Genomic DNA, 27,091 nt, shown 5'->3' on the forward strand with positions numbered 1-27,091 from the left:
CACACGTGACTTTTAGAACAACAGCAGGTGATTTTAGTGGATTTTTGGAACAACAGCAGGTACGACATTTTAGTCTGATTTTTGGAACACAGCAGTTGATTTAGTGATTTTGGAACAACAGCAGGTGATTTTAGTGACTTTTGGAACAACAGCAGGTGATTTTAGTGACTTTTGGAACAACAACAGGTGATTTTAGTGACTTTTAGAACAACAGCAGGTGATTTTAGTGACTTTTAGAACAACAGCAGGTGATTTTAGTGACTTTTGGAACAACAACAGGGGATTTTAGTGACTTTTGGAACAACAGCAGGTGATTTTAGTGACTTTCGGAACAACAGCAGGTGATTTTAGTGACTTTTGGAACAACAACAGGTGATTTTAGTGACTTTTGGAACAACAGCAGGTGATTTTAGTGACTTTTGTGGTCACAGTTGAAGCCTGGAGTCGGTTTTGGAAGCTGAAAGTCGTCCCAGTGCAGGTGCAGTACTCACCTGAACCTCCGGGGGGCCCCCTTCATCCCTGATGAGCAGCAGGTGACTCTGACCGTCGACCACGATCTCCTTCTTAAAGCGACCGCCTGCAGAAACAACAGCAGTGTCAGAGAGGCAGCGGTCAGTCAGCAGACGAGCCTGAACAGACGGAGGCTGGTGGTCTGCTCTACTGTGATCAATAACTCCACCACCAGCCGCTCACTGATCACGTGACTGATTGGGTGAAAGATGAGGGTGAATATCTACCATGAGAACAACTAATACAAACCACTACGGCACAAAATGGAGGCACACGCACTCAGACACACTAACACTTGATTTTAGCCTCAGACGGGTCAGAAAACAGAACTTTCCTCTGGAACGATCAATATATTTATGGATGTTTGTCTTATTTATCACCTTGTCATTACTTTGATTTTACTTTCTGTCTGTTTAGAAACTCGTCTCACAGAAACAGTACATTTCTAGATGAGTCCAAACTTCCGGGGTCTTTGTTCGTTCTGACTCTGAACCGTGAACAGTGAACACAGGAAGTTCTGGTGCTGTCTGCAGAGACCGCTTGTTCCCCTGAGAAGATCTGCAGTGGAACATTCTGAGGTTAACTCTGGTCAGCAAACCAAGACGTGTTTGTTTCCCACGACTCAGTTATACATTTTAAATTCAGGGCTCGAGGGAATAATATCCAGAAGCTCTGGACTCACAGACTCTGTTTTCTGTTTGTTTGTTGCCGAGCCTTTCTTGTGTTCACTTCTTTGTTTTTAAGGCTGCATCAGATGGTTTTCATTTCCAATTAATCAATAAATCAGGTTGTACCTTCGTCCTATGTGTCTACTTCAGAGAACCTGGAGTGACGTAACGATCTGATGCTGCTCCGTGAACTGAGTCGGTCTTATCGGCAGGAATATTACAATATTCCAACACTGACGATGACTGTGGTATTTTAAAATTAAGTATTGATGAAGCTGAAGTAGTTCAACATGTTTTGTATATTTTGTATCTGTTGCACGTCACACAGAAGTGACGTTGCACCGACTGTTTGGTGACTTTCACTCCGGCTCTGCAGATATTTGCCTGATGAAGATGAAGATCATTTTGAGGCGTACTCGTCCTTTAAGTCTGACACTCTGGACTGCAGCAGGGTGTTGTTCTGTTTGGGTCGGTGTGGGAACACATGGAGGACTCACAGGAAGTCCACGACACTGAAGAAGCCGGAGTCCAGACGCTATTTTTGGGTTCTCGTGAGGATCAGCTGATCTGAGAACAGCGAGCGGAGCTGCAGCTCAACGACCGGCTTTTTACTACACAGCTCGGTAATGATAGAGGACACACACACACACACACACACGCACACACACACACACACACACACACACACACACACTCTCGCTCTCTCTCCCATGACTTTGTGGCAGGATGTTCAGCCAATCAGAGGAGGAGGAGGAGGATGCACACGCCCGCAATGCAAAATACAATTTTGCAGCATCGCCTCTATTGACCCAGCCTCAACACACACACACACACACACACACACACACACACACACACACACACACACACACACAATCGATTGATCATTAATCATTAACATCCTTGGTGTCGTCATCCCTGATTTTCTTTTGATGAGATGTTACGTCTCAATAATTACCGATCAGTATCCAGCTGCAGGTGTCTGAGACGAGTGCAGTGAGCTTTTTAAATAATTTATTACTACTTTTAAAAACAGTAAGAGATTCAGGTCCATTACTGATCAGTGACATCATCGTGACAGTCTCATTGGAACATATGTCAAGTGTAATTTTAGAGGAGGAAGTGAGAGCTGCAGCTTCCTGCGAGCAGACGCCATGTTGGTCTCTGCAGGAGAGCAGATGGTGGCGTTAACGCTGAGTCAGCAGAGTGTATTTATATTCATTCATAAACAGTCGATGGGTGTGTGTGTGTGTGTGTGTGTGTGTGTGTGTGTGTGTGTGTGTGTGTTGTTTACATGCACACAGCTGCAGAACAAGACGAGGGATGAAGTTTGAAAGGATGATTGAAACAGATGAGAGGATCAGAGGATCAGAGGGGGCGGAGCTACAGGTTGGGTCCAGCTCCAGGTTCAGCGCTGACTCAGCAGATTCTTCAGGCTGGACACTGTCTGTTCTGGTGCATTAAATCTGGGCCGAGCCTGACAGACAGAACTCAGGGCTGCAGAGACGAGAAGGTTTTTTGGGTGCCGAGCGGTTGCCGTGGAGACGCGAGGCTCCACAAAGCACACAGCTGATCTCAGAGCAGGTGTTCTGATCAAAGGATTACTGTCATTGGACGGGTCTGATGTTGTCCGGTTTGTTTGGTGATGCAGCTCGAGCCGCCACGTTTCCTCCTGCGCTCTGATTGGATGCCGTGTCAGCAACAGCATCTACGCTACGCAACGATGAAAATGTTTTCTGCAAATAGTGCAGTTGGCCCCGCTGTTATCTAGGATAGCATGTCATCATTTTCATCCTGCAGTTTGAAACCTACACAGGCTGGGCTTTTATTTTGGTAAATGTGGGCTTTTATTTTTAGTTTCACAGGTCTATTCCAGGAAGTAGCCTGGACCGACCGATGTGTCCAACAAAAACGACCACACAGGTCGACTGTGAAAGCAGCTGCAGATCTAAATATATGTTGTACATTCACTGTTACTGTCAGGCGGCGCCCTCTAGTGGCTGTAGACGTTATTACAGCAGCAAAGGAGGAAGTCAGGTGAGTTCATTTAACTTGTTTACGTAACTCAGTAACTGAATTTATGAACGTAACATCAGAACGTTCGTCACTGAACCCAAACCATGAAGTTCTGAGTCACACAACTCGTTCAGTTTCACTAATTCAAGTCCAGACTGAGAAACTTTCACCAGCTGCCACCAAATGTCACAAGTGTTTCCTGGCGCTGAGACGTAAACGCTGAACCGGACCTGTTCTCAACAAGCTGTCAGAATTTAACAGGATGGATCGATGGAGAGAGAAGAAGAAGAAGAAGGAGAGCGAGAAGATAGTTACCTGCATCCACGTCAGCTAGTTTACAAGAGCAGCCCAGAAAGAAGAAAGAGAGGAAACACAAAGCAAAAAACAAAAGAACATCAAAGATGCAGCCACAGTTAATACATGCACAGTCAAAACCAGCACCGACCCAGAGAGCCCGGCAGAGACAGTTCATCAGAACCAAACCTCAAACAGATGCAGCAGACAGAGGAGAGGAAGACGAGCAGGAGACGGAGAGAGAGAAGAAGAACGTCCAAGATCAGGAGAGACAGACAGAAACATCAGAACAGGAGAAGGACCTGGCTGGACCGGGTCAGCGCCGCAGTCACCGCTACGATAAAGGACATTTTAATGACAGTGTCACTTCTTTCAAGTGTCACTCAAACATCTTTCTAACACACAAAAACCAGAAAATACATGTTTTACTTTAATTCATTCAGGAGTTCTGGTTCTGTTTGTGTCCGCGGGTCATTTAACAGCTTTTATTTCATCTATTTTCTTCTTATTGATCGACCGTAATGTAATCAAGTCTTTAAATGTAGTGACCGACTCTGCTGATGACTAAAGTATCTGTGTTTCAGATGAAGGTGATGTGACAGTTTTCAGCTAATTAGCGGCGCTGGTTTCTTTAAATAAAAGGTGTCGACCCAAACCTCCATCAGAGAGGTGGCGGGTCAGCACCGATAACAACAATCTGTTTACTGTAAAGACCCACAGATCCAGACTGGACCGGGTCCAGATCCAACATCCTGTTTGGATCCGTTTCCTTCTGTTGGCGGGTACATTTCATGAAACATAAATATGATTTCAGTTTCCACGGCGTGGGTCGTCGGGTCGTTGGGTCGGGCTGACATTGTTTGCTCCACAGATGTGATGGACTGTTTGTTCTCCACCAGACGAGCTGCTTCCTCACGTTACGCTCCGTAAAAAGCACAAAGAGGAAACACAACAAAAGAGTCCGAGCGACGTCTGTGTTACATTTCTGCTCCTCATATTTCTCCATTAAAGTGTGTCAGAGGGTTTTATAAAACAATAGAAGCTCTGAATGGAGTCTGGAAGCATTAGAAGCTGCGCTCTGTTCTAATGGATCCCATCTGCTGCTGCTAACTGCTGCTGCTAACTACTGCTGCTGCTGCTATCTGCTGCTGCTAACTGCTGCTGCTGCTGTTAACTGCTGCTGCTAACTGCTGCTGCTGCTAACTGCTGCTGCTAACTGCTGCTGCTGCTGCTAACTGCTGCTAACTGCTGCTGCTGCTATCTGCTGCTGCTGCTAACTGCTGCTGCTGCTAACTGCTGCTGCTATCTGCTGCTGCTATCTGCTGCTGCTATCTGCTGCTGCTGCTAACTGCTGCTGCTGCTAACTGCTGCTGCTAACTGCTGCTGCTGCTAACTGCTGCTACTGCTGCTGTTAACTGCTGCTGCTGCTAACTGCTGCTGCTAACTGCTGCTGCTAACTGCTGCTGCTGCTGCTAACTGCTGCTGCTAACTGCTGCTGCTGCTAACTGCTGCTGCTAACTGCTGCTGCTAACGCTGCTGCTGCTAACTGCTGCTGCTAACGCTGCTGCTGCTGACTGCTGCTGCTGAACACTCGGCTGCAGCTTCACTTCTCTCAGGAGGATCTTTATAAATCAGACTCCCAACAGGAGACCTTCAGACTCCTGAAGGCGTTCAAGGACACTCTGACATCTGACCTTTGTGGAAATGATAAGTTAGAGGGATCTCAAGCAGAAATGGTTTAAACATCTCCTACTTCCAGATTAAATTGTTAATGTTTGATGTTATTTCTTCGTCCTGAGGACAGTAAATTAAATATCTTAAGGTTTTGGATCAGTCATGTCGCCTCTTATCATCATCTGATGTTTGATGAATGGATGTGACGAGAAATGATTTGTATCAGGGATCAAGATAATAAACATGATGAGATGACGGTCCTTTATCGGTCTCCTGGTGGATTCTGGACCACCTGCCGACGAGGCTGAACACACAAACACTGATCAGTGAGTTTTACTGCAGTTTTAGTCCTCAGAATATTTTGATGGCTGTCTGATTTGCAGTTTCCTGCCTTGTTTGAATCAAAGACAATAAACTTTATTGTTTAAGAAGGGAATTTAATCATATATTAGCATCTTTTTTTGCATAACAGTCCTTCAATAAAAAGGTTTCATACTGGACAACATGTGTTGGTCCGGTTCAGTTTGCAGGCATGAACATCTGCTGCTTGTCGTCGTAATGGGAGTAAAATGAGCATCTTTAGGTTTTCTTCTGCTTATTGTTCTCTTTCAGAGTTTGAAGTGAGAGAACCTGCGTTGCTGAGTGACCATGAATGCAGCACAAAGACCAGTTTTAGAGCACAGTTTGGACTGAACATTATAGAGCTGGTTGCTGTGCCGCTCGCTCCGCTCCGGCCCGGCCCGGCCCGGCCCGGCCCATGAGGCTGACAGCTGAGCTGAAGGAAACAGCCTGCAGCCTCTTTCTGCTCGTTAAGCGGAGCTGCTGCGAGTCGTCTGCAGCGAGGCTCCAGTCTGCAGCCTCAGAATAGTTCTGGTTTGTGGCGCTGCGGTCGCCCCGCCGCTCGCAAGCCACCAACTCCGCTCCCAATCAATCGCCATGGGAATCCAGGCTGACGGGTATTTTTAGATCGCAGGAATTTCAAAACAACACATCAGCTTCCCCGTCCGCTGCTGCTTTTATATCTCGGCGGTTATGCAACAAAATCAAAGCGTTTCTTTTAGTAAACTGGAGCTGAGGCAGTTTTCTTGCTGGGCGGCGGTGCCCAGCGATCAGATGAAAGCTCTGGGGGAGCTGTTGTTGGGGGCTGGCTCAGATACGGTATGTGGAGCTGCATGAAAAGCCGTGTCGTGTTGCTTTTGGCAGCGCCGCGGTGTAATTAGGGCCGAGCTGGAAACAGACCGTCGGGCATTCGGCGGTGCGGGCCGGAGCTGCACAGCCACAGAGGGCATTTTAAGAAGAGGTACGTCACTGCTGGAGAAGAGTTTCATTTTTCTGTACCAACACCTCAGAGACGATCCGCTCTGGGGGATTCCCCGGAACCAGAACCCTGACAGAACCGCTTCATGCTGCAGCTCATCTGTGATAAACTCCTCGTCTGACCGATCAATGCAGACGTCTCTGGTCTGATGCTGACCTCAGAGTGCACTCAGCTCGCTCTGCTCTCAACGCTCAGGCCTACTTTCTGCAGCGAGGGACCCGGAGCTAAAATTGGTTTGTGGGCCGGTGCCGGGTGGGTCCCCACATGACGACGCCAGCAGCGTTTTCATCCCAAACAACAAAACGACGTTTGATGGTTTTGAAGGGTTTAAACACACAGCGAGGTGAAGAGGGATTAATGAGCAGTCAGAGTCCAGAGCTGAGACAGAACCGCGGTCACCACGCAGGTTCTGGACTCTAGAGAGCTGGTTTATAGACACGTCTGAACAAGACACAAGAAATTCTTTAATAACAGCAAGTATTCTTTAAAACGGTCACAAATAAAAGCTGTTAAAAGCTTCGTGAAGTCAGTATCCATCTTAGAGAACACGGGTGTGACATCACTGAACCAGAACCAGCGTTGTCACGGTAACAGGTTGTGGGTTAGCTTACGTCACAGCAAGAGAAGTTAGCCTGATGCTACTATAGACATTAAACTATATATGTACATTTAATTAAATCAGATAAACTATCAAAGATAAGAAATTAAAACGTCATCCTCAGACTTTCAATGACTGTCAAAATAAAAGTCTAAAGCTTTGAGCGTCTTGAGAGAAGGAGGTCGACTCTGTAGTGCTGAACCCTTTCACAATAAAAGTCTTGATCCTGTTCTAGGTGTGATCTTTGACAGAAGACAGATCTGATGTTAACGTCTTCAGCAGGAAGCGTTCTGCTCTCTGCGGTCTGATGTGAAGTGGTTCAGGATCATGTAGAAGCTTCCTCAGAGAGTTTGAAGCTCCAGCAGTGAAATATTAAAGTGACTCTGGGTTTAGCAGAAGTGGGTCTTTGCCTGAGGAGGCAGCGTGACTGTACAGCGTGTGGGGGAGCTGGCAGCCCGGCAGCTTTAATATTGGATGAGGAATATGGCCGTCTCCGCGGGGCTCTGCAGGAAACCACAGTTAGCTTTTTATTTGTCCACAAAGGACGAGATGAAACATTCAGGAGCTCTGGAGGAGGACGGAGAATAACCAGCATTAAAGTTTCATCCGCGCCTCTCACTGTGTCGGCTTTATTTGTTATTGTGGGAGAATATTACGTTTTTTTTTAAGGATAATTCCAGTTTATTGCAGTTCTGTTAAATCAGATCTTAGCTGTGAACTGAAAAACATGAAGGCTAATTTAGTTTTAATGGATGCAGGAATCTCCAGCTTCACATGTTCAGAGGATGACAGACGAGTGTAAACCCTGCGTGTGACTCTCTCAGCTGTCTTTGTCTTTACTTCTGCTCCGATGGTCAAATCTGTGCTTGTGTTCCAGTGAAGAACAGAAACAGGCTGGTAGAAACTCTGAGGCGCAGTCGGGATGAACGGAGTCGACTGGAGAGCTGGGCGGTGTAGCGTGCCTCAGACGGAGGTCGTTAACTTCTTATTTTGCCTGCCGGGGTTTTTAATCCGGCTCCAGTTTATTATTTTCTCCTCGCTTCTTTTTTTAAAAGAGAATTTAATCTACTTATCTTTTATTTATTTATTTATTTCATGGATCTAATCCTGGAAAGAGGAGGCAGAGAAGGAGACAGACAGAGAAGGAGACAGAGGAGGAGCCAGAGAAGGAAACAGAGAAGGAGACAGAGAAGGAGACAGAGAAGGAGCCAGAGAAGGAGGCAGAGAAGGAGACAGAGAAGGAGCCAGAGAAGGAGACAGAGAAGGAGACAGATAAGGAGGCAGAGAAGGAGACAGAGAAGGAGCCAGAGAAGGAGACAGAGAAGGAGACAGATAAGGAGGCAGAGAAGGAGACAGACAGAGAAGGAGACAGAGAAGGAGACAGAGAAGGAGACAGAGAAGGAGACAGAGAAAGAGACAGACACAGAAGGAGACAGAGAAGGAGACAAAGAAGGAGACAGAGAAGGAGACAGACAGAGAAGGAGACAGAGAAGGAGACAGACAAAGAGACAGACACAGAAGGAGACAGAGAAGGAGACAAAGAAGGAGACAGAGAAGGAGACAGAGAAGGAGACAGAGAAGGAGACAGAGAAGGAGACAGAGAAGGAGACAGAGAAGAGACAGAAGACAGACACAGAAGGAGACAGAGAAGGAGACAAAGAAGGAGACAGAGAAGGAGACAGACAGAGAAGGAGACAGAGAAGGAGACAGACACAGAAGGAGACAGAGAAGGAGACAAAGAAGGAGACAGAGAAGGAGACAGACAGAGAAGGAGACAGAGAAGGAAACAAAGAAGGAGACAGAGAAGGAGACAGACAGAGAAGGAGACAGAGAAGGAAACAAAGAAGGAGACAGAGAAGGAGACAGACAAAGAAGGAGACAGAGAAGGAGACAGAGAAGGAGACAGAGAAGGAGACAGAGAAGGAGCCAGAGAAGGAGACAGAGAAGGAGACAGAGAAGGAGACAGAGAAGGAGACAGATAAGGAGGCAGAGAAGGAGACAGAGAAGGAGCCAGAGAAGGAGACAGAGAAGGAGACAGATAAGGAGGCAGAGAAGGAGACAGACAGAGAAGGAGACAGAGAAGGAGACAGAGAAGGAGACAGAGAAAGAGACAGACACAGAAGGAGACAGAGAAGGAGACAAAGAAGGAGACAGAGAAGGAGACAGACAGAGAAGGAGACAGAGAAGGAGACAGACACAGAAGGAGACAGAGAAGGAGACAAAGAAGGAGACAGAGAAGGAGACAGACAGAGAAGGACACAGAGAAGGAAACAAAGAAGGAGACAGAGAAGGAGACAGACAAAGAAGGAGACAGAGAAGGAGACAGAGAAGGAGACAGAGAAGGAGACAAAGAAGGAGCCAGAAGGAGCCAGAGAAGGAGACAGAGAAGGAGACAGAGAAGGAGACAGAGAAGGAGGCAAAGAAGGAGCCAGAAGGAGCCAGAAGGAGCCAGAAGGACAGGAGACCAGGTGTTCTTACCTTCAGGTGACTCCTCCTGCACGTAGGTTCCTGTCAGGTACCTGTGGACCAGCGCCGACTTACCACTGGCCAGGTTACCCACAATGCCCTGGGAGAGAGGGATCAGTCAGTGTTTTTTCTTTTCAAATGTTGGGGGTAACTTAAAAATGTCTGCTTCTTCATTTTTGAGTCAGGTCTTTTCAACTCACCACTTTCAGTTCTGGTACCGACCGACTCAGCGTCCACTCCTGACTGTTCACGAACGCATCTGTAAGAGACGGAGGGAGAGAAGACACACCTGTCAATCAAACGCTCTGAACAGGTGGTGCCTTCAGGTGCAGCGAGAGTGCTCTGAGCGAACATCTTCACACGAATCAAACACGACGGGCTTCTAAAACCTCTTTAATAACAACCAGAACCTCAGGATGGGCTTCTAAAACCCAACAAGTCTCGTCTCTGTTGTCTTCTACTGGGCAGCATCTATTTCGGTTCTCAGTTGCCTAGCAACAGAGTCGTTGTGACTCTGAACGACTCTGAATGTGGAGCTCTCGACCCGCCGGGTCAACAACACGAGCTGCACCTCAGCCGACAGTAACAAGGAAACCAATCTGGGTCCAGTCAGTGGAGTAAAGAGGAGGAGGAGGAGGAGGAGGAGGAGGAGCAGGAGGAGCAGGAGCAGGAGGAGGTGGAGGAGGAGGAGGAGCAGGAGGAGGAGGAGGAGGAGGAGGAGGAGCAGGAGGAGCAGGAGGAGCAGGAGGAGGAGGAGGAGCAGGAGGAGGAGGAGGAGGAGGAGGAGGAGCAGGAGGAGCAGGAGGAGCAGGAGGAGCAGGAGGAGGAGCAGGAGGAGGAGGAGGAGGAGCAGGAGGAGGAGGAGGAGGAGCAGGAGGAGGAGGAGCAGGAGGAGGAGGAGCCTCAGAGCTGACAGATGACTGACAGCAGTCTGATGACAGGACACAGACACACACACATACAGAACTTTGAGGGTTAAACCTGGACGCGAGGTAACAGTTTGATCCCGACTCTGACATCAGCAGATCGGAGCGACTGTAAACTCGTCTGTGAGGAGAAACTTCCTGTGTTCTAAAGATTATCAGAGCTCCTCTCCGGCTGTCGGACCTCCAGAGCGGAGGCAGCGAGGCCCGGAGGTCATGGGAAATGAGGGGTGGTGTTGGAGTCAAATCGATGTTCCTCCCACACACACATCAGCTGTTAGTCTGCTATCAGACCGAGTGTGTTATTGCAGTGTGATGGTGTCGGTGTTATCAGGGAGGGCTCATCCTCCTGCAGCAGAACTCCTGGACACCACAGTGACGGGCCCAAGTGTCTGTGTGCACTGATCTCATCAGAACAGCCAGACTGAGGGTCAGAGGGATATCTGCCACTGCCAGAACCTCTTTAAAACCACTAGAACCTCATGATGGGCTTATAAAACCACTTTAATAACCACTAGAACCTCATGATGGGCTTCTAAAACCACTTTAATAACCACTAGAACCTCATGATGGGCTTCTAAAACCACTTTAATAACCACTAGAACCTCAAAACGGACTTCTAAAACCTCTTTAATAACCACTAGAACCTCAAAACGGACCTCTAAAACCTCTTTAATAACCACTAGAACCTCAAAACGGGCTTCTAAAACCTCTTTAATAACCACTAGAACCTCAAAACGGGCTTCTAAAACCTCTTAATAACCACTAGAACCTCATGATGGGCTTCTAAAACCACTTTAATAACCACTAGAACCTCATGATGGGCTTCTAAAACCACTTTAATAACCACTAGAACCTCATGATGGGCTTCTAAAACCACTTTAATAACCACTAGAACCTCAAAACGGACTTCTAAAACCTCTTTAATAACCACTAGAACCTCAAAACGGACCTCTAAAACCTCTTTAATAACCACTAGAACCTCAAAACGGGCTTCTAAAACCTCTTTAATAACCACTAGAACCTCAAAACGGGCTTCTAAAACCTCTTAATAACCACTAGAACCTCAAAACGGGCTTCTAAAACCTCTTTAATAACCACTAGAACCTCAAAACGGGCTTCTAAAACCTCTTTAATAACCACTAGAACCTCAAAACGGACTTCTAAAACCTCTTTATTAACCACTAGAACCTCACGATGGACCTCTAAAACCTCTTTAATAACCACTAGAACCTCAAAACGGGCTTCTAAAACCACTTTAATAACCACTAGAACCTCAAAACGGACTTCTAAAACCTCTTTAATAACCACTAGAACCTCAAAATGGACCTCTAAAACCTCTTTAATAACCACTAGAACCTCAAAACGGGCTTCTAAAACCTCTTTAATAACCACTAGAACCTCAAAACGGGCTTCTAAAACCTCTTTAATAACCACTAGAACCTCATGATGAACTTCTAAAACCTCTTTATTAACCACTAGAACCTAAAAACGGACTTCTAAAACCTCTTTATTAACCACTAGAACCCCAAAACGGACCTCTAAAACCTCTTTAATAACAACTAGAACCTCACGGTGGGCTTCTAAAACCTCTTTAATAACCACTAGAACCTCAAAACGGACTTCTAAAACCTCTTTAATAACCACTAGAACCTCATGATGGGCTTCTAAAACCTCTTTATTAACCACTAGAACCCCAAAACGGACCTCTAAAACCTCCTTAATAACCACTAGAACCTCACGGTGGGCTTCTACAACCTCTTGAGTCACCAGTAGAACATCTAAAGAACCAGTAGAACCACCTCAGCGTGACACTGGTCAGCTTCCCCCCCTGCAGCCTCACAGACAGCCTCAGCCCTGCTGGTCTGTGCGACACCTCGGCCTCTGTGATAAGTAGGCCAGTGGGTCGGTCCACTTAGAGCCTTCAGTCCCTTTTATTAATTCATCAGCAGCAATCTGTGTCAGCCTGTAACCTCACAATGCCTGAGAGGAAGCGCTGAAAGCCTTCAAGAGGACGGCGTCAGATGAAAAGGTGTGAAACAGTTTAAATCTGAGCGTCACATTCAGGATCTCCACATGAAAGATTCAAGCACTTTTAAGGCCTTGAATTCAGCTCAGCGTGTTGATGAGGACCAACACTTCCTGCACTGGTGCTGAGGAACCAACAGCTGTTTGTCTCCTCGTGTTGCTATGATACAAGACCAATCAGGAAGCAACAGCTCATCCTTTCATAGTAAAAGTCCAAACTGAAATACCAAAGGCAGCGCTGACACTGACCCGCTGCTGCTCTCTGCTATTATTAGTGCTGCTGCCACTGTGTGTGTGTGTGTGTGTGTGTGTGTGTGTGTGTGTGGTTGGTATCAGTCTGGAAAGAATCCAGAAAGAAGCCTCCCTATTGGCCGGCGGACACACAGAGGGGGGAATTGTTGAGGGTTTCACAAACGCCGCCTGTGTCGCAGCGACCCCTCCCCGCTCTGCCAGGCAGGATGTTGATCCAGCTGCTTCCTGTTTTCAGGGGCCCTCCGGTTCTCCTCTGCTGGTTCCCAGTACGACCCACCAACAGGGATGGAAATCACTGGCGGGGCCACGATCAGCCGCATCGCCAGGTGACCCACAATCAGGTGGTTCAACTGGCTACTGAGCTTCACAGGAACGTCCCGGCTCAATCTGAGTTCTGAGCATCAGGATTCTGGATCGCTCGCCACCGCGGCTCAAACGTCTCCTGGAAAGTTGCTGCTTTTATCTGTTTTGTCTCACGTAGAACAGAACATATTTGGACATGACGTCTCTTTAGACTCTGACGGGCGTCTCTGACTATTTTCTGCCAATTCAATTTTATCATTCATGAAAAATGAATGACAAGACGAACTCGTGATGAAAGTAACAATTAGCAGATCACAGCATAGAACATGGCCTCGTAGAACGGTTCTGTCAACGTCTGTCGTCTTGGTTTGGTGGAGACACAGGAAGTAAAAATGTAGATATAGTAAATGTAGATTGTAGAATAAAAATATGAGGTATGATGGAGCAGTTTGTGGTTCTGATGTTTTGATAAACAGACATTAATAGATTCAGTAATCAATAATAAAGTTCTCTGAACATGAGGATCTTTGTAAGCTCGTGTTCTGCAGCTGCAGCTTCATGACGTGTTCTGGTCAAAGGTTTATTCCTCCAGTCACAGCTGAACTCTACACCTGAGCAGTAACTGTACGTGGAACAGTGTTTGGTCTCCTGTGGTTTTCCTGCTGCACGGAAACAAAAAGAGAAATGCTGATTGGATAAAAATGTGTCGAGTAAGCGAGCCGAGGGAAAGTCCGGATGGGTTTCAGAGGGGCTTCTGGGTAAGAAAAACTATGAGGAAACAGAAACATGTGGGAACATGTGGGAACATGTGGGCGGCACACCTGAACTCAATCAATCCATCAGCTGGAAAACAATGAATCACTTCAGAGCCGAATGTGTGTGACGATGAGCTCGTCGAGGAGAGGAAGAGGAAGAGGAAGAGGAAGAGGAAGACGGAGTGACAGATTGATCCGACTGTCACATTCGTCATGTTGTGTCACCGTTCTGGAAGGTGTTCGAACAAAATGTCCAATCACACCTCATCAAAAAACACAATAAAGAGAAATGAAGAAAAGAAACGAGACAGGTAGGAAGAAGATGAACAGAAGAAGAGAGACGTTAGAGACGAGAGGAAAACAGATGGAGAGAAACAGGATGGATGAAGAGAAACAGATCCACTTTGTCGTCGCTCAGGGAGGAAAAACTTAGAAATGAGAGCGAGCGCCATGGGACTGAAATCACTCCTCCATCCTTCCCTTCATCCAGAGAGCAGAGACAAGAGAAGAGAGTGAAACACCACGGAGGAGGCCTTCAAAGTGAAGCGTCAGGACTCCCGGCGCTCTCCAGAATAATCTCCGTCATTAATTCTCTTTCATTTCACTGGTTTGTTTCTATTTTTACGCCGGGTTCTCCCTCAGAGACGAGGAGAACGTGAAAGTAGAGACGTGGTTTCTTCTCGGTGTTCGAGGTGGCGTTCAGAGCCAGTGTCGGGACACGATCACCCAAAATCTGCTGCAAATATTAGACGACTTCATCAAATATTTAAAGAATCAGAGACCTTTAAACCAAAATATATAGAGAGACAAATGTTTAACTCAACAGATTTATGATCAGCCTCAACCAGAAGAGCCCCACATCTGTAAAAAGGTCCAATTTGTACACAAGTAGATTCAACATCTTTTAGCAGAAACCCACAAGAAACCGAGTCTTCACTCTAAACCAAAAGATCCAAAGACCATCAAACCGAAACTGAAAAGATCTGGAGGTGTGTCTTCCAGAATATAACCCGAACACCTTCAAGACCTTTAACCTTCGACTGAAAGAGCAAACCAAGATCCTGAACCTAGAGATCCCCAGTGAACTAAAACTCCCGATGAAGCAGAAGAACCCACGATGTTTCACCATCAGCCACAAAACACCTGAAGACTGTTTAACCAAAATCTTAAAGAACTTAAGACCAACCTTAAGACCCAAAGATATAAAACCCTAACCCGGAGAACTAACCGTAACATCAAACCCCAAAACCCCAAAAAACCCACAAGAACCTCAGACTTTTCACCATAAACTAAAAAATCTGAAGGCCATAAAAACAAAATCTAAAATACTAAACAACTTAAAGAACTGGAGATCTTTAAACCCTGAATAACGTGGCAAGCCAACCTTAAAATCTAAAGTTAAAGAACCCAAAATACATCAACTCTTAAACCGGTCCAAGAACTTCAAGACAGTCAAACGACTCCAATGAATCGTGTTCAGATCTTCGACATCGTGACATCCTGTAGACGCTCAGGTCTAAAAACAACTCGATGTGTTTGAAGGCTTGTCAACACTAAACTCTGAAAATAAAGATATCAACACTTGAGTCTGACTTTCAAACGGCCCGACTCAATCCAATAATCTGTGATGATAAACCAGCTAAAGAAGCATCAATAAATAATCACATTTCCTCCTTCAGCCTGCAGGGTCCAGTCCGACTGAGCGACGGTATTTGGGTTTTTGGAGGGCCACACAAAGACGGAGTGTTTACGTGACGGCAGCTGGAGGACAGAAGGCCGACGGGCGAGACACAACAGGAACAAACAAGATAACTGGAGGTCCGACTGAGCCAGAATCTGCTTCACCGGGTCTGATGGTGCTGGACCGTCAGACATGTGGATGCCAGCAGAGCATCATGGGTGAAACACAGTGAAAGAAGACGGGAGAGGAAGCGAGGGATGAAATGAGATGAAGATCAAAGGACGCAAATGAAATCCAGGACTGACACGACTCTGACTTTCATTTCCTCGCTCACTCTTCACATTTCCACGGCCTCCGCTGTGTATTTTAAACCCAAGGAGAACGTTTTATCCTCCACTCTGATGTCTTCCTCCTGTGGCTCAGGGTGGAAGGTGTTTATAGAGAGAGGAAACAGGGTTGTTCTCGATAAGAAGAACCTTCGAATATCAGATATGTGTTTTTATCTGCAGTGGGATGTAAACTGAGCTCAGACTGTTGTTTAAAGTCCTGTCAAACACACGGAGCAGTCACCTGGAACGCAGCAGGTACCACTGAAACTCGGCCTCAAAACTGACTATTTATAGATGAAATACCAGAGAAATGGCAGCGATCCACCGTGAGGAGTCCAGAAAGGCCTGGAGGAGCAGAACCGCCGGAGATAAACGAGCTGATTCAGGAATGTTGATCCTCCTGGAAGTGTTGCTGGCTTCAGTCAGACAAACAGTCAGAACTCTGGAGTCAACAGACCAGATAAATAAAAAGAGCTAAACTTTATTTATAGCCAGTCCTGACGTGTGCCGAGGCCACAGAAACACCAGAACCTCCAGCAGGAGAACCTCCACCAGCAGAACCTCCACCAGGAGAACCTCCACCAGGAGAACCTCCACCAGCAGAACCTCCACCAGCAGAACCTCCACCAGGAGAACCTCCAGCAGGAGAACCTCCAGCAGGAGAACCTCCACCAGCAGAACCTCCACCAGCAGAACCTCCAGCAGGAGAACCTCCACCAGCAGAACCTCCACCAGGAGAACCTCCACCAGCAGAACCTCCACCAGCAGAACCTCCACCAGCAGAACCTCCACCAGCAGAACCTCCACCAGCTGTGAATAAATCCAGATAATCCAGACTGGATGTGACTTTGACTTTTTCGGAAAAACAGTGCTGAATTCCTCTTCCTGTCCAGACACAACTGAAGAAATGCAATGTGGTTTACTTATAAAACTCTGGAATAAAATGTAAAATAAGACAAATATAAACCTCATGGAGGTGCTGAAGGAAAACATCCGGGGATCACTGAGGTCAGGAGGATCAAACCTCTGGGGAACATGAACGTCTGACCCACATTTTTATCACGTTTTATCTAAAAGCTGTTAAATTATTTCAGCTCAAACGACAAATGTGATCCTGACAGAAGTGCTGGAGGAAAACGTCACGGGATCAGAAATTCTTCCTCTGGGGAACATGAATATCTGAAGTAATATTCAACTGTGGACCCGACTGACGAGGAGGAGTCAAAGCTCTGCTCGTCACCAGGAGGCCATGATGCCGTCTGAAGGATCTACGACACTGTACATCCCAGACGGGTGGAGACACAACAACATCTGGAGAGAAGCCAGCAGGAGACAGACGGATGGACTGATGGATGAGAGTGAATCAAAGAGAGGAGAGTGATGAAGAGAGTGATGAGGAGGTGAGAGAGGAGAGTGATGAAGAGAGTGATGAGGAGGTGAGAGAGGAGAGTGATGAGGAGGTGAGAGAGGAGAGTGATGAGGAGGTGAGAGAGGAGAGTGATGAGGAGGTGAGAGAGGAGAGTGATGAGGAGGTGAGAGAGGAGGCGACTGAGGGCAGCATCAAAGATCCACCCCGACACAAATGGAGGAGACGGAGGAGATCAAAAACCAAGAGAGAGGAAGAGACAATAAAGAACAGATGGCAGCAGGCCAACACACACACACACACACACACACACACACACACACACACACAGTCTCACACACACACACAGACACACACAGAGCTGGCATCAGAACATGGCCTCGTTAGATAAATGTGTGGTTGTGAGTCTGCAGGCATCGTTCTCCTCAGCTGGTTCTACGTAGTCTTTGTTCCATGCAGTGATAATTAATGATCAGCCGTTTGGTCAGAAAACTGAGCAACACGTCTACACGAGTGTTCAAACCTCTAAATATCTGTTGATGAGGATTTACTGGACAGTGTTTCTACCATTGTTGCATAAAAAGTTTGATTGTTGATCGTTTGTGCTCTTGTTGAGTTTCCCTTCCTGTTCTCAGTCCTCGTGTTCATCCAGGCTGTGAAACAGACAGAACCGGGCGGATCATCTGGACTAAAACCCTCTAACTGAACCTTTACGTGCTGATGAAAAGCTGTGAAACAGACAGAACCGGGCGGATCATCTGGACTAAAACCTCTAACTGAACCTTTACGTGCTGCTGAAAAGCTGTGAAACAGACAGAACCGGGGCGGATCATCTGGACTAAAACCTCTAACTGAACCTTTACGTGCTGCTGAAAAGCTGTGACACAGACAGAACCGGGCGGATCATCTGGACTAAAAACCTCTAACTGAACCTTTACGTGCTGCTGAAAAGCTGTGAAACAGACAGAACCGGGCGGATCATCTGGACTAAAAACCTCTAACTGAACCTTTACGTGCTGCTGAAAAGCTGTGAAACAGACAGAACCGGGCGGATCATCTGGACTAAAACCCTCTAACTGAACCTTTACGTGCTGCTGAAAAGCTGTGAAACAGACAGAACCGGGCGGATCATCTGGACTAAAACCCTCTAACTGAACCTTTACGTGCTGCTGAAAAGCTGTGAAACAGACAGAACCGGGCGGATCATCTGGACTAAAACCTCTAACTGAACCTTTACGTGCTGATGAAAAGCTGTGAAACAGACAGAACCGGGCGGATCATCTGGACTAAAACCTCTAACTGAACCTTTACGTGCTGCTGAAAAGCTGTGAAACAGACAGAACCGGGCGGATCATCTGGACTAAAACCTCTAACTGAACCTTTACGTGCTGATGAAAAGCTGTGAAACAGACAGAACCGGGCGGATCATCTGGACTAAAACCTCTAACTGAACCTTTACGTGCTGCTGAAAAGCTGTGAAACAGACAGAACCGGGCGGATCATCTGGACTAAAACCTCTAACTGAACCTTTACGTGCTGCTGAAAAGCTGTGAAACAGACAGAACCGGGCGGATCATCTGGACTAAAACCTCTAACTGAACCTTTACGTGCTGCTGAAAAGCTGTGAAACAGACAGAACCGGGCGGATCATCTGGACTAAAACCCTCTAACTGAACCTTTACGTGCTGCTGAAAAGCTGTGAAACAGACAGAACCGGGCGGATCATCTGGACTAAAACCTCTAACTGAACCTTTACGTGCTGCTGAAAAGCTGTGAAACAGACAGAACCGGGCGGGATCATCTGGACTAAAACCTCTAACTGAACCTTTACGTGCTGCTGAAAAGCTGTGAAACAGACAGAACCGGGCGGATCATCTGGACTAAAACCCTCTAACTGAACCTTTACCTGCTGCTGAAAAGCTGTGAAACAGACAGAACCGGGCGGATCATCTGGACTAAAACCTCTAACTGAACCTTTACGTGCTGATGAAAAGCTGTGAAACAGACAGAACCGGGCGGATCATCTGGACTAAAACCCTCTAACTGAACCTTTACGTGCTGATGAAAAGCTGTGAAACAGACAGAACCGGGCGGATCATCTGGACTAAAACCTCTAACTGAACCTTTACGTGCTGCTGAAAAGCTGTGAAACAGACAGAACCGGGCGGATCATCTGGACTAAAACCTCTAACTGAACCTTTACGTGCTGATGAAAAGCTGTGAAACAGACAGAACCGGGCGGATCATCTGGACTAAAACCTCTAACTGAACCTTTACGTGCTGCTGAAAAGCTGTGAAACAGACAGAACCGGGCGGATCATCTGGACTAAAACCTCTAACTGAACCTTTACGTGCTGCTGAAAAGCTGTGAAACAGACAGAACCGGGCGGATCATCTGGACTAAAACCCTCTAACTGAACCTTTACGTGCTGCTGAAAAGCTGTGAAACAGACAGAACCGGGCGGATCATCTGGACTAAAACCTCTAACTGAACCTTTACGTGCTGCTGAAAAGCTGTGAAACAGACAGAACCGGGCGGATCATCTGGACTAAACCCTCTAACTGAACCTTTACGTGCTGATGAAAAGCTGTGAAACAGACAGAACCGGGCGGATCATCTGGACTAAAACCCTCTAACTGAACCTTTACGTGCTGATGAAAAGCTGTGAAACAGACAGAACCGGGCGGATCATCTGGACTAAAACCCTCTAACTGAACCTTTACGTGCTGCTGAACTCTTCAGAGGCGATCACGTTAGAGATGTGGTGTAAAAAATAGAAGCCAGCAGCCGCAGAGCAGCTGGATGTAAAATAAACCTTGATTGAGACTTGGAGTCAGAGCGGACCTCTGCGTGACCGCCGGCTGCCTCCTGCCCACAGATTCTGGTTAGCGGGCGCTGCCAAACCGGGCCTCAGTTGGCTGGTAGCTGCTGGTTAATTACGGCACGCCGTGCCAAACACACAGCGACACCCTGCGGGGCTCGGCCCGGATCGACCTCTCCGCCCCGGAACAGGAGGCTGGCACCGCAGGGTTCAGCTCCCACCGCTGACAGCAGCCGACGTCTGACGGCGCAGGTTGTTCTGTTTGCATCAGAGCAGAGCCAGGTGACTGCTGGACTCAGACAGAAACGGGTCTGAGGTGTGTCACCTGCAGGCTGCAGAGCACAGCTGTCATCAGCTCATCACAGAGAGGCTGGTGACGAGGAGCGAGATGAAACCGTTACAAACATCAACACGGAGTCAAACCGGACCAGACCCAACCAGTACAGCTGGGCTACCACCAGAATCTGACCCAGGTGACTGAGGACAGACTCACCTTTCACAAACACACTGAAAGAAAACAGCGGCGTCTCTGACTGACATCCTGATGACATCACAGGCATTTACACCATCTTGGAAACAACAGACGTGTGTCCTGAGGCATGCTGGGAATCCCAGAGTGCACTGTGGGCGGGCTGAAACCGGTCCAGACTAATCTTAGCAGGTAAACACGAGGAACAGGTGAGTCGTCTGTGCTGCAACGACACGGATCACCTGGAGACGGCTGAGCGAGCCGCGAACATCAAACACTGACCAGGAAACATTTAGTTTATATCAATAAACACGACATAAGAAGAAGAACAACAAGCTTCTTTGTCATGTCTTTAAAGTATCTTGATAACACCGTCATCAAAAGTCTGAGTAAAGATCACACAATGATCTGTACATCTAACAAGTCAGACACAGAAGAGTTACAGGTACTCTAACACCTGCAGCCAGACGTGTCAGAGTGACATCACAACGTTGAGCTCCACGTCAGCTGACACCGGATCAGTGTGCTGGTCTGAAGATAATAATCCATGTAGAGACGACACACCAGGTGACGCCTCAGGAATGTGACTCCATGACAAACTGATGGCTTGACAGGTTGAAACTACTGACGACAACGTGAAGTCTTCACTGGAGCTGCTGAGCTGAGAGTGCGAGAGGTGAACAGCATCTTTTCTATAAAACAGTCTCCTGGTTTCCCTCACAGCGCTCCGTCAGTCCTCAGGTGAGGAAACATGGAGGCAATTAAGAGAAATGAGAAGAAGTCAAAGTGTCTGTGGGGCAGTCATCATCAGCCCTGCACACACACACACACACACACACACAGTGAGGATATTAAAGAAGATGAGGGATGTGTCGGGCTGCAGCGTCTCTTATGAAACTGTCTTCTTCTTCATCTAACCATGAAGAATGAAGCCGTTTCTTCTCTGTGAGATTCTCCTGTTGGGTCCTAATGTGAAGAAGGAAACTGATGAAAGTCTTTATTTCTACTCAGATTCACGTCAGGATTCTCTCACACTTTCCTCCTGTTCTGGCTCGATCCAGTTGCTTTCTGTCAGGTATCCATTAGAGTCGAGCTATCTAAACTGTTTGTGTTTAATGATTGTGAATCATTTGGACTGTTTCTTACACAACAAACACAAACAGAACATCTTCATGTTTGACAGTCAAACTGTCTCGTTACCAGTTAAAAGTTCCTTTCTGAACGTTTATTCTGCAGATTATTTCCTCCAATAAATCATAAATCACATCGTCGGTGGAGGCGGACGTCGGCCCACCACTGGGTCCGGTTCTGCTCCAGCTTTCTCTCCCCTGTCACCTGGTTCTGCTGGTCTGGACCGGCTCAGTACATGTAGCACAACACACCTGTTTACCTGTTCACTGTGCTCCTGTCTCCACACAACGTGAGCTTTATCCTCGTTTGTTCTGTGAATTAACTTCCTGTTTTAAATATAAACAGGACGCTGTGTGTTCTGACGCACCGACAGAAACAAGGTGTGTGTTGATGACCAACAGACAGCAGGTGTAACTGTGTGTGTGTCGTTACCTGTCCGACAGGTTTAATTAACGGTGATGACTGGAACACACACACACACACACACACACTGCACAGCTGTCAGCACCTGACTGACAGGTTTCACATTCAAAACAAGCTTTATTGACACGTCCGACAGCTCAGAGCAGCCTGGTGATGTCATCAGCAGGTATTTCAAAACTCGTCAGGTGAACCTTTATTCATAACGCCGTTGATGGACGACAAACGCAAACAACAACAAAGCTAACAGGAGACTGAAAGTACTCGATTACCCAGAGTTCAAGAGCTAAACAACAAATGATTTAATTAATTATTACCACGTCTATAAAGTGTCTCAAATCAAAGATATTCAGCTGACCGTCACAGAGGAGGAGAGAAGAAGAAGAAGAAGGAGAAGAAGGAGCTGATGTGTGACATGATGTGAGACGAACAGGCAGAAAAACGGGGTGAAGGGCGAAAGGCTGAGATAATATGACGCCACGTGTGACTGATGAGGCGCTGCTGCTCTGATTTGTCACAGTCAGACGACGGGTTAACCCCCAACACACACACACACACACACACACACACACACACACACACCCTGCCCTGAGGGAGCTAACAGCCACGCTCCACCCAGCATCCCACTCAGTGTGTGTGTGTGTGTGTTAAAACAATAGTGCCATTAAAGCACCAAAGATCATCCATTCAGACCTGCCAGCCTGCAGCAGTGTGTGTGTGTGTGTGTGTGTGTGTGTGTGTGTGTGTGTGTGTGTGTGTGTGTGTGTGTGTGTGTGTGTGTGTGTGTGTGCGTGGTGTAACTGGAGCCAGCACCACAGAAGAAGAGCCGGTGAGAGTGTCGACACTCGGTCTGTAAACACAGCAGTGAGTCAGCCGCTGTGAGTTGTGTTTACGAGCGTTGGTGGGCTCGTGGGCACCGGACAGCCAAACAAACCGGGTCCAAGAATGCAGCACTCAGCGTTTCCACTGTGTTCTGGAGAACTAAAGGTTAGAGAGGAGCGGGTCCAGCCCTGAAACAACAGAACCGACCGGCTGTACCGGAGCTGAGCCGTGTTTGTCTGTTTCATCTGGTTTATTTAGTTTGATATCAGAGCTGTGGATCCACAGTATTGTGGTCTACAGAACCACAACCAGAACCAGACCAGAACCAGAACCAGCCTATTCAACAGGCCTCAGCTGGGTTTATTTGCTATGTTTGATGCTTCTGTCTTAAATATCCTGAAGTTAACGGAGAGAATCAATAATAATCATCGTGCTGCTGCCTGAGGGGGAACCAGGAAGTGGGAGCAGGAAGAGGAAGGCAGGCGACCAACCACGGTCGAGCACAGACAGAGAGGCCTTGTTGTGATTGGACGGGGAGAGAAGACGCTCTCTCCAAGACTACAGCGTCTCATTTTGTGCCACATTTTAAAGGCTGAATCCATCAGAATCCAGTGGACCGGCGTGTCCGACAGCTGTGACTGGATCTCTGGCTTCGGGTCAGAACCTCGTCGCCTCCGCAGCGTTCCCATCAGCCGGAACATCGCTGTAATCCCGGATACATGGCGAGCTGCGGCGCTCCGGTTTTCCCACCTCACGGACAACAGCGGGCCTTGTGTGGAGCGCTCGCAGGAGGCCCAGCTGTTCCCGAGGCCACGGGAGGTGAAGGGACGGCTCCTCCTCCTCCTCCTCCTGCTCCTCCTCCTCTTCCTCCTCCTCCTCCTCGGAGATACCAGAGCTGCTGGCAGCGAGAGGCGGCGAGGCCTCGAGTGAAACGAGTCTCAGTGATCGGACTGCAGCAGGTGTGAGAGAAAGAAGCTGCTAGTGTGTGAAGAGGATCGAGAGGAAGAGGAGGAGGAGGAGGAAGAGGAGGAGGAGGAGGAGGAGGAGGAGGAGCATCAGCGGGTCAGAAGCAGCAGAACTGGGTCCAAGATGGCGTCACAGCTGAGTTACAAACTAAGCTGTAACGATCAACAGCAGATTTACTGAGGAGGAAAACAATCGTTAGCATCTGGTTCTTTGACAGACAACTACGACTCCCAGGATGCATTTCTGTCACCAACAACCAACCGCAGAGTTTTCCATTTCCTCCATGTCGGATGAACTCAGTAACTTTTAGACACGTTTTGTTTCCAGCTGTATAAAAACAAAAGCCTTGTGAGAGTCGTTCCTCACCACGGCAACAGCACAGAGGCTCATGGGTAATGTAGTTTGTAGAGCCGTCTGTCTGTAACTCAGCTCAAGCGGACCTACAGCAGACAGCGGGATGTGAACGGTCTTTAAATCACTGCGGCATCAAACAAACGCGACGCAGACTCAGATCCAGATGTTGGACCGCTGCTGCTGCTGCTGCTGCTGCTGCTGCAGGCGGCAGGATGACATCACCTGCTCAGCCCGCACAGACTTTATGCAAAACACAAACCGACTCTTCTTATCTGACGCTGGTGTGACCACGAGTTCACCGACCTCTCACAGTCAAACACCCTCCAACAGAAAGAGTCAAGCGGGCCGGTTCAGAGGGATTGGACCTGACGAGCAGCTGGTGCAGAGACGTGACGATGCTGCAGCGTCAGTCACGCTCTGCTGCAGACGGATGACTAATTACACACTGATTAATTGACTCTGACTCCTCCACGGTTGTTGATGTGAACCGCCGGACCACCGTGATGTGATCATGTTCTGTGTGATCCATCTGGATCATCTGGTTCTGAGCGGTGTCAGCTGTCAGACACTGAGCCCGTCTCTAACTCCTCATCTACACTTCACTCTGTTTATCTGATGGTTTGTGAAGGATTACAACACTTTTTCTGATCATGTTCTTTAGTTTGGTGAATAATAAAGAGGAAAACTAAGATACAATATCAGATCATATATATTTATATATTCAACACTGCTGTCAGTCTGTCTGATCACTCACCAATACTGCAGTCATGGATCAATCACAAGTATCAGTAAGTGCTGATATTTGAGGTGTCACACACACACATTCCAACACACACTATCACCAGCTTAACACACACACACACACACACTGAGTGACCTAAATATCAGCCTTTAAATCAGTCCGGCTGAACCATCCCCCCACTCTGTAACACACACACACACACACACACACACACACACACACACACACACACACACACACACACACACACACACACACACACACACACACACACACAGTTGGTTGGCAGCAGGCCGGATACTTTCATCCTCATCACAAATCAAATAAAACCACCGTCACACCACCAGCTACTAACTGGTTCATCACACACACACACACACACTTTAACTCACACACTCTAAACTCACACACACACACATAAAACTCACACACACACACACACAGACACAGACAGGTTTCCCGCTGCAGAGCGATTAGGTGTCCATTTAATCAGAGAGCTTATCTGTCTGTCCAGGAGTCGTGTGGAGACGAGTTAGAGGGAATTTGTAACCTAGACGAGGTTTCACTGACCTGTGAGTGTGTGTGTGTGTGTATGTGTGTGTGTGTGTGTGTGTGTGTGTGAGGCGACATCACTCAGGATCAGGTGAGTCTGTGTCTGACTCAGTTCATTTTTAGTAGAGGTTACACGCCGACTCTCAGCTCAACACTTCCTTCACACCGAGCTCGTCTGCAGACACACTGACTCATCCTCACACTCTGTATATTTAGACACTCACAGAGACGAGTGTGTTCGTCCTGCTGAGGGAAATAAAGACGATGTACGATTACAAACGCGCTCCTCACATGTGCAGAACTTGCCTTGGAAACATCACGTTTTTAAGTTCCCTTCAGTGTCACAGTGATCCGGTGACAGTTGTCTGAACGTCCATGAGTTCACTGCTAACAGGAAGTGCTAACAGATAATTCTGCTAACTTTAAATGGAGCATGTTTGCTTTTCATTCTTTTCTTTAGCAATTAAGAAACACAATTCTTTCATTTCACTAACATGCTAAATCACATTTATACAAATATCAGATGTACTTTACTGACTGGTTAATCTGTGAGTGAAGAGATGTAGTTCAGTTTCATAACGTCGAACAAACTGGTGAGAAACCATGTTTGTCTCTCCATATTTACCGTGTTGGTACAAGTGTTGGTTCTGGACTGTGCTGCAGCTCGCTGTTCGCTTATTTTGTGTCGACGCAGAACGAAGCTGCAGAGCAACGATCAGCTGACAAAAGGCGTGTTGTGGCGGTGTAAACACACCCGGGACGTTCAGGTTAATTTCAGGTTTATTAGCTTCTTTACGTCCACCAGCGTCGCTGCACTTCCTCTCTGATTACAGCCTCCTTTGTTCTCCAAACGAGCGGTTCTGACGCGGAGGAGGACAGCTACACTACTGAGGCATCTGTGTGTGTGTGTGTGTGTGTGTGTGTGTGTGTGTGTGTTTCAGCCTGCTTACATCATGCAGTAATGCCATCTCGCGTGTGCATTTTAAAAACCTAAACTCGGTCGCTCGCTCTGGTGCTGATGCTGGGTATCAAAGGGTTCAGTGAGAGTGTGTGTGTGTGTGTGTGTGTGTGTGTGTGTGTGTGTGTTGCGTCAGTGTGCGTCCTTGTCTTCTGCCCTCCGATGGATTTGAGCCTTACGTAAGAGCTTTAAAGCAGCGGGAGGGCAGAGAGCTGGGACGCTCCACTGGCACGCCACCACCGCCCGGCCAGTGGTGGATTATGGGAGATATGGCGAGCGTTAGGCGGACACACACACAGTCACACACACTTAAGTTTGTACGTTGCTGTATTCTTTATTCTGTGTGTGTGGTTCAAGTGTATGTTAAGTATTAACGTTAAGAAACCCTCTGCTTCTTGTTGTCTTTCAAGGGGACCGACTGTCAAACCAAACTCCATTCAAAAAACAGGCGTTTTAGGGTCATGCCATATTTTTCGGGATATAAACTGTAGTTACATCATCAGGAAGATGATATAAAAAAAAGAGTGGAACAACCCTTTAAAACTGCTTCCAACCTCACACACACTCCTGCTGCAGTCAGAGGGAGTGTGTGTTGCTGCGAGGTGGAATGTGCTACTTCACTGCTTCCAACGGCTTGTTCAAATAAGGGAGCACGTCCCTCTACACCACACACA

At 47.4% G+C, this 27,091-nt stretch overlaps 1 protein-coding gene across 1 annotated transcript in view; it reads right to left on the reverse strand.

The window, feature by feature from the left end:
* Positions 1-27,091, reverse strand: part of LOC115576535 (arf-GAP with GTPase, ANK repeat and PH domain-containing protein 1-like) — an 87,415-nt gene that overhangs the window by 54,776 nt on the left and 5,548 nt on the right. The window contains exons 2-5 of the mRNA XM_030409064.1: positions 9,745-9,803; positions 9,557-9,644; positions 3,510-3,524; positions 430-577 (exon numbers count right to left, since the gene is read on the reverse strand). Of these exons, the coding sequence (XP_030264924.1) occupies positions 430-577; positions 3,510-3,524; positions 9,557-9,644; positions 9,745-9,803 (310 nt within the window). The remainder of the gene's footprint in view (positions 1-429; positions 578-3,509; positions 3,525-9,556; positions 9,645-9,744; positions 9,804-27,091) is intronic.

The sequence above is a fragment of the Sparus aurata genome, chromosome 24 (genome assembly GCF_900880675.1).
Source record: "Sparus aurata chromosome 24, fSpaAur1.1, whole genome shotgun sequence".
NCBI lineage: Eukaryota > Metazoa > Chordata > Actinopteri > Spariformes > Sparidae > Sparus > Sparus aurata.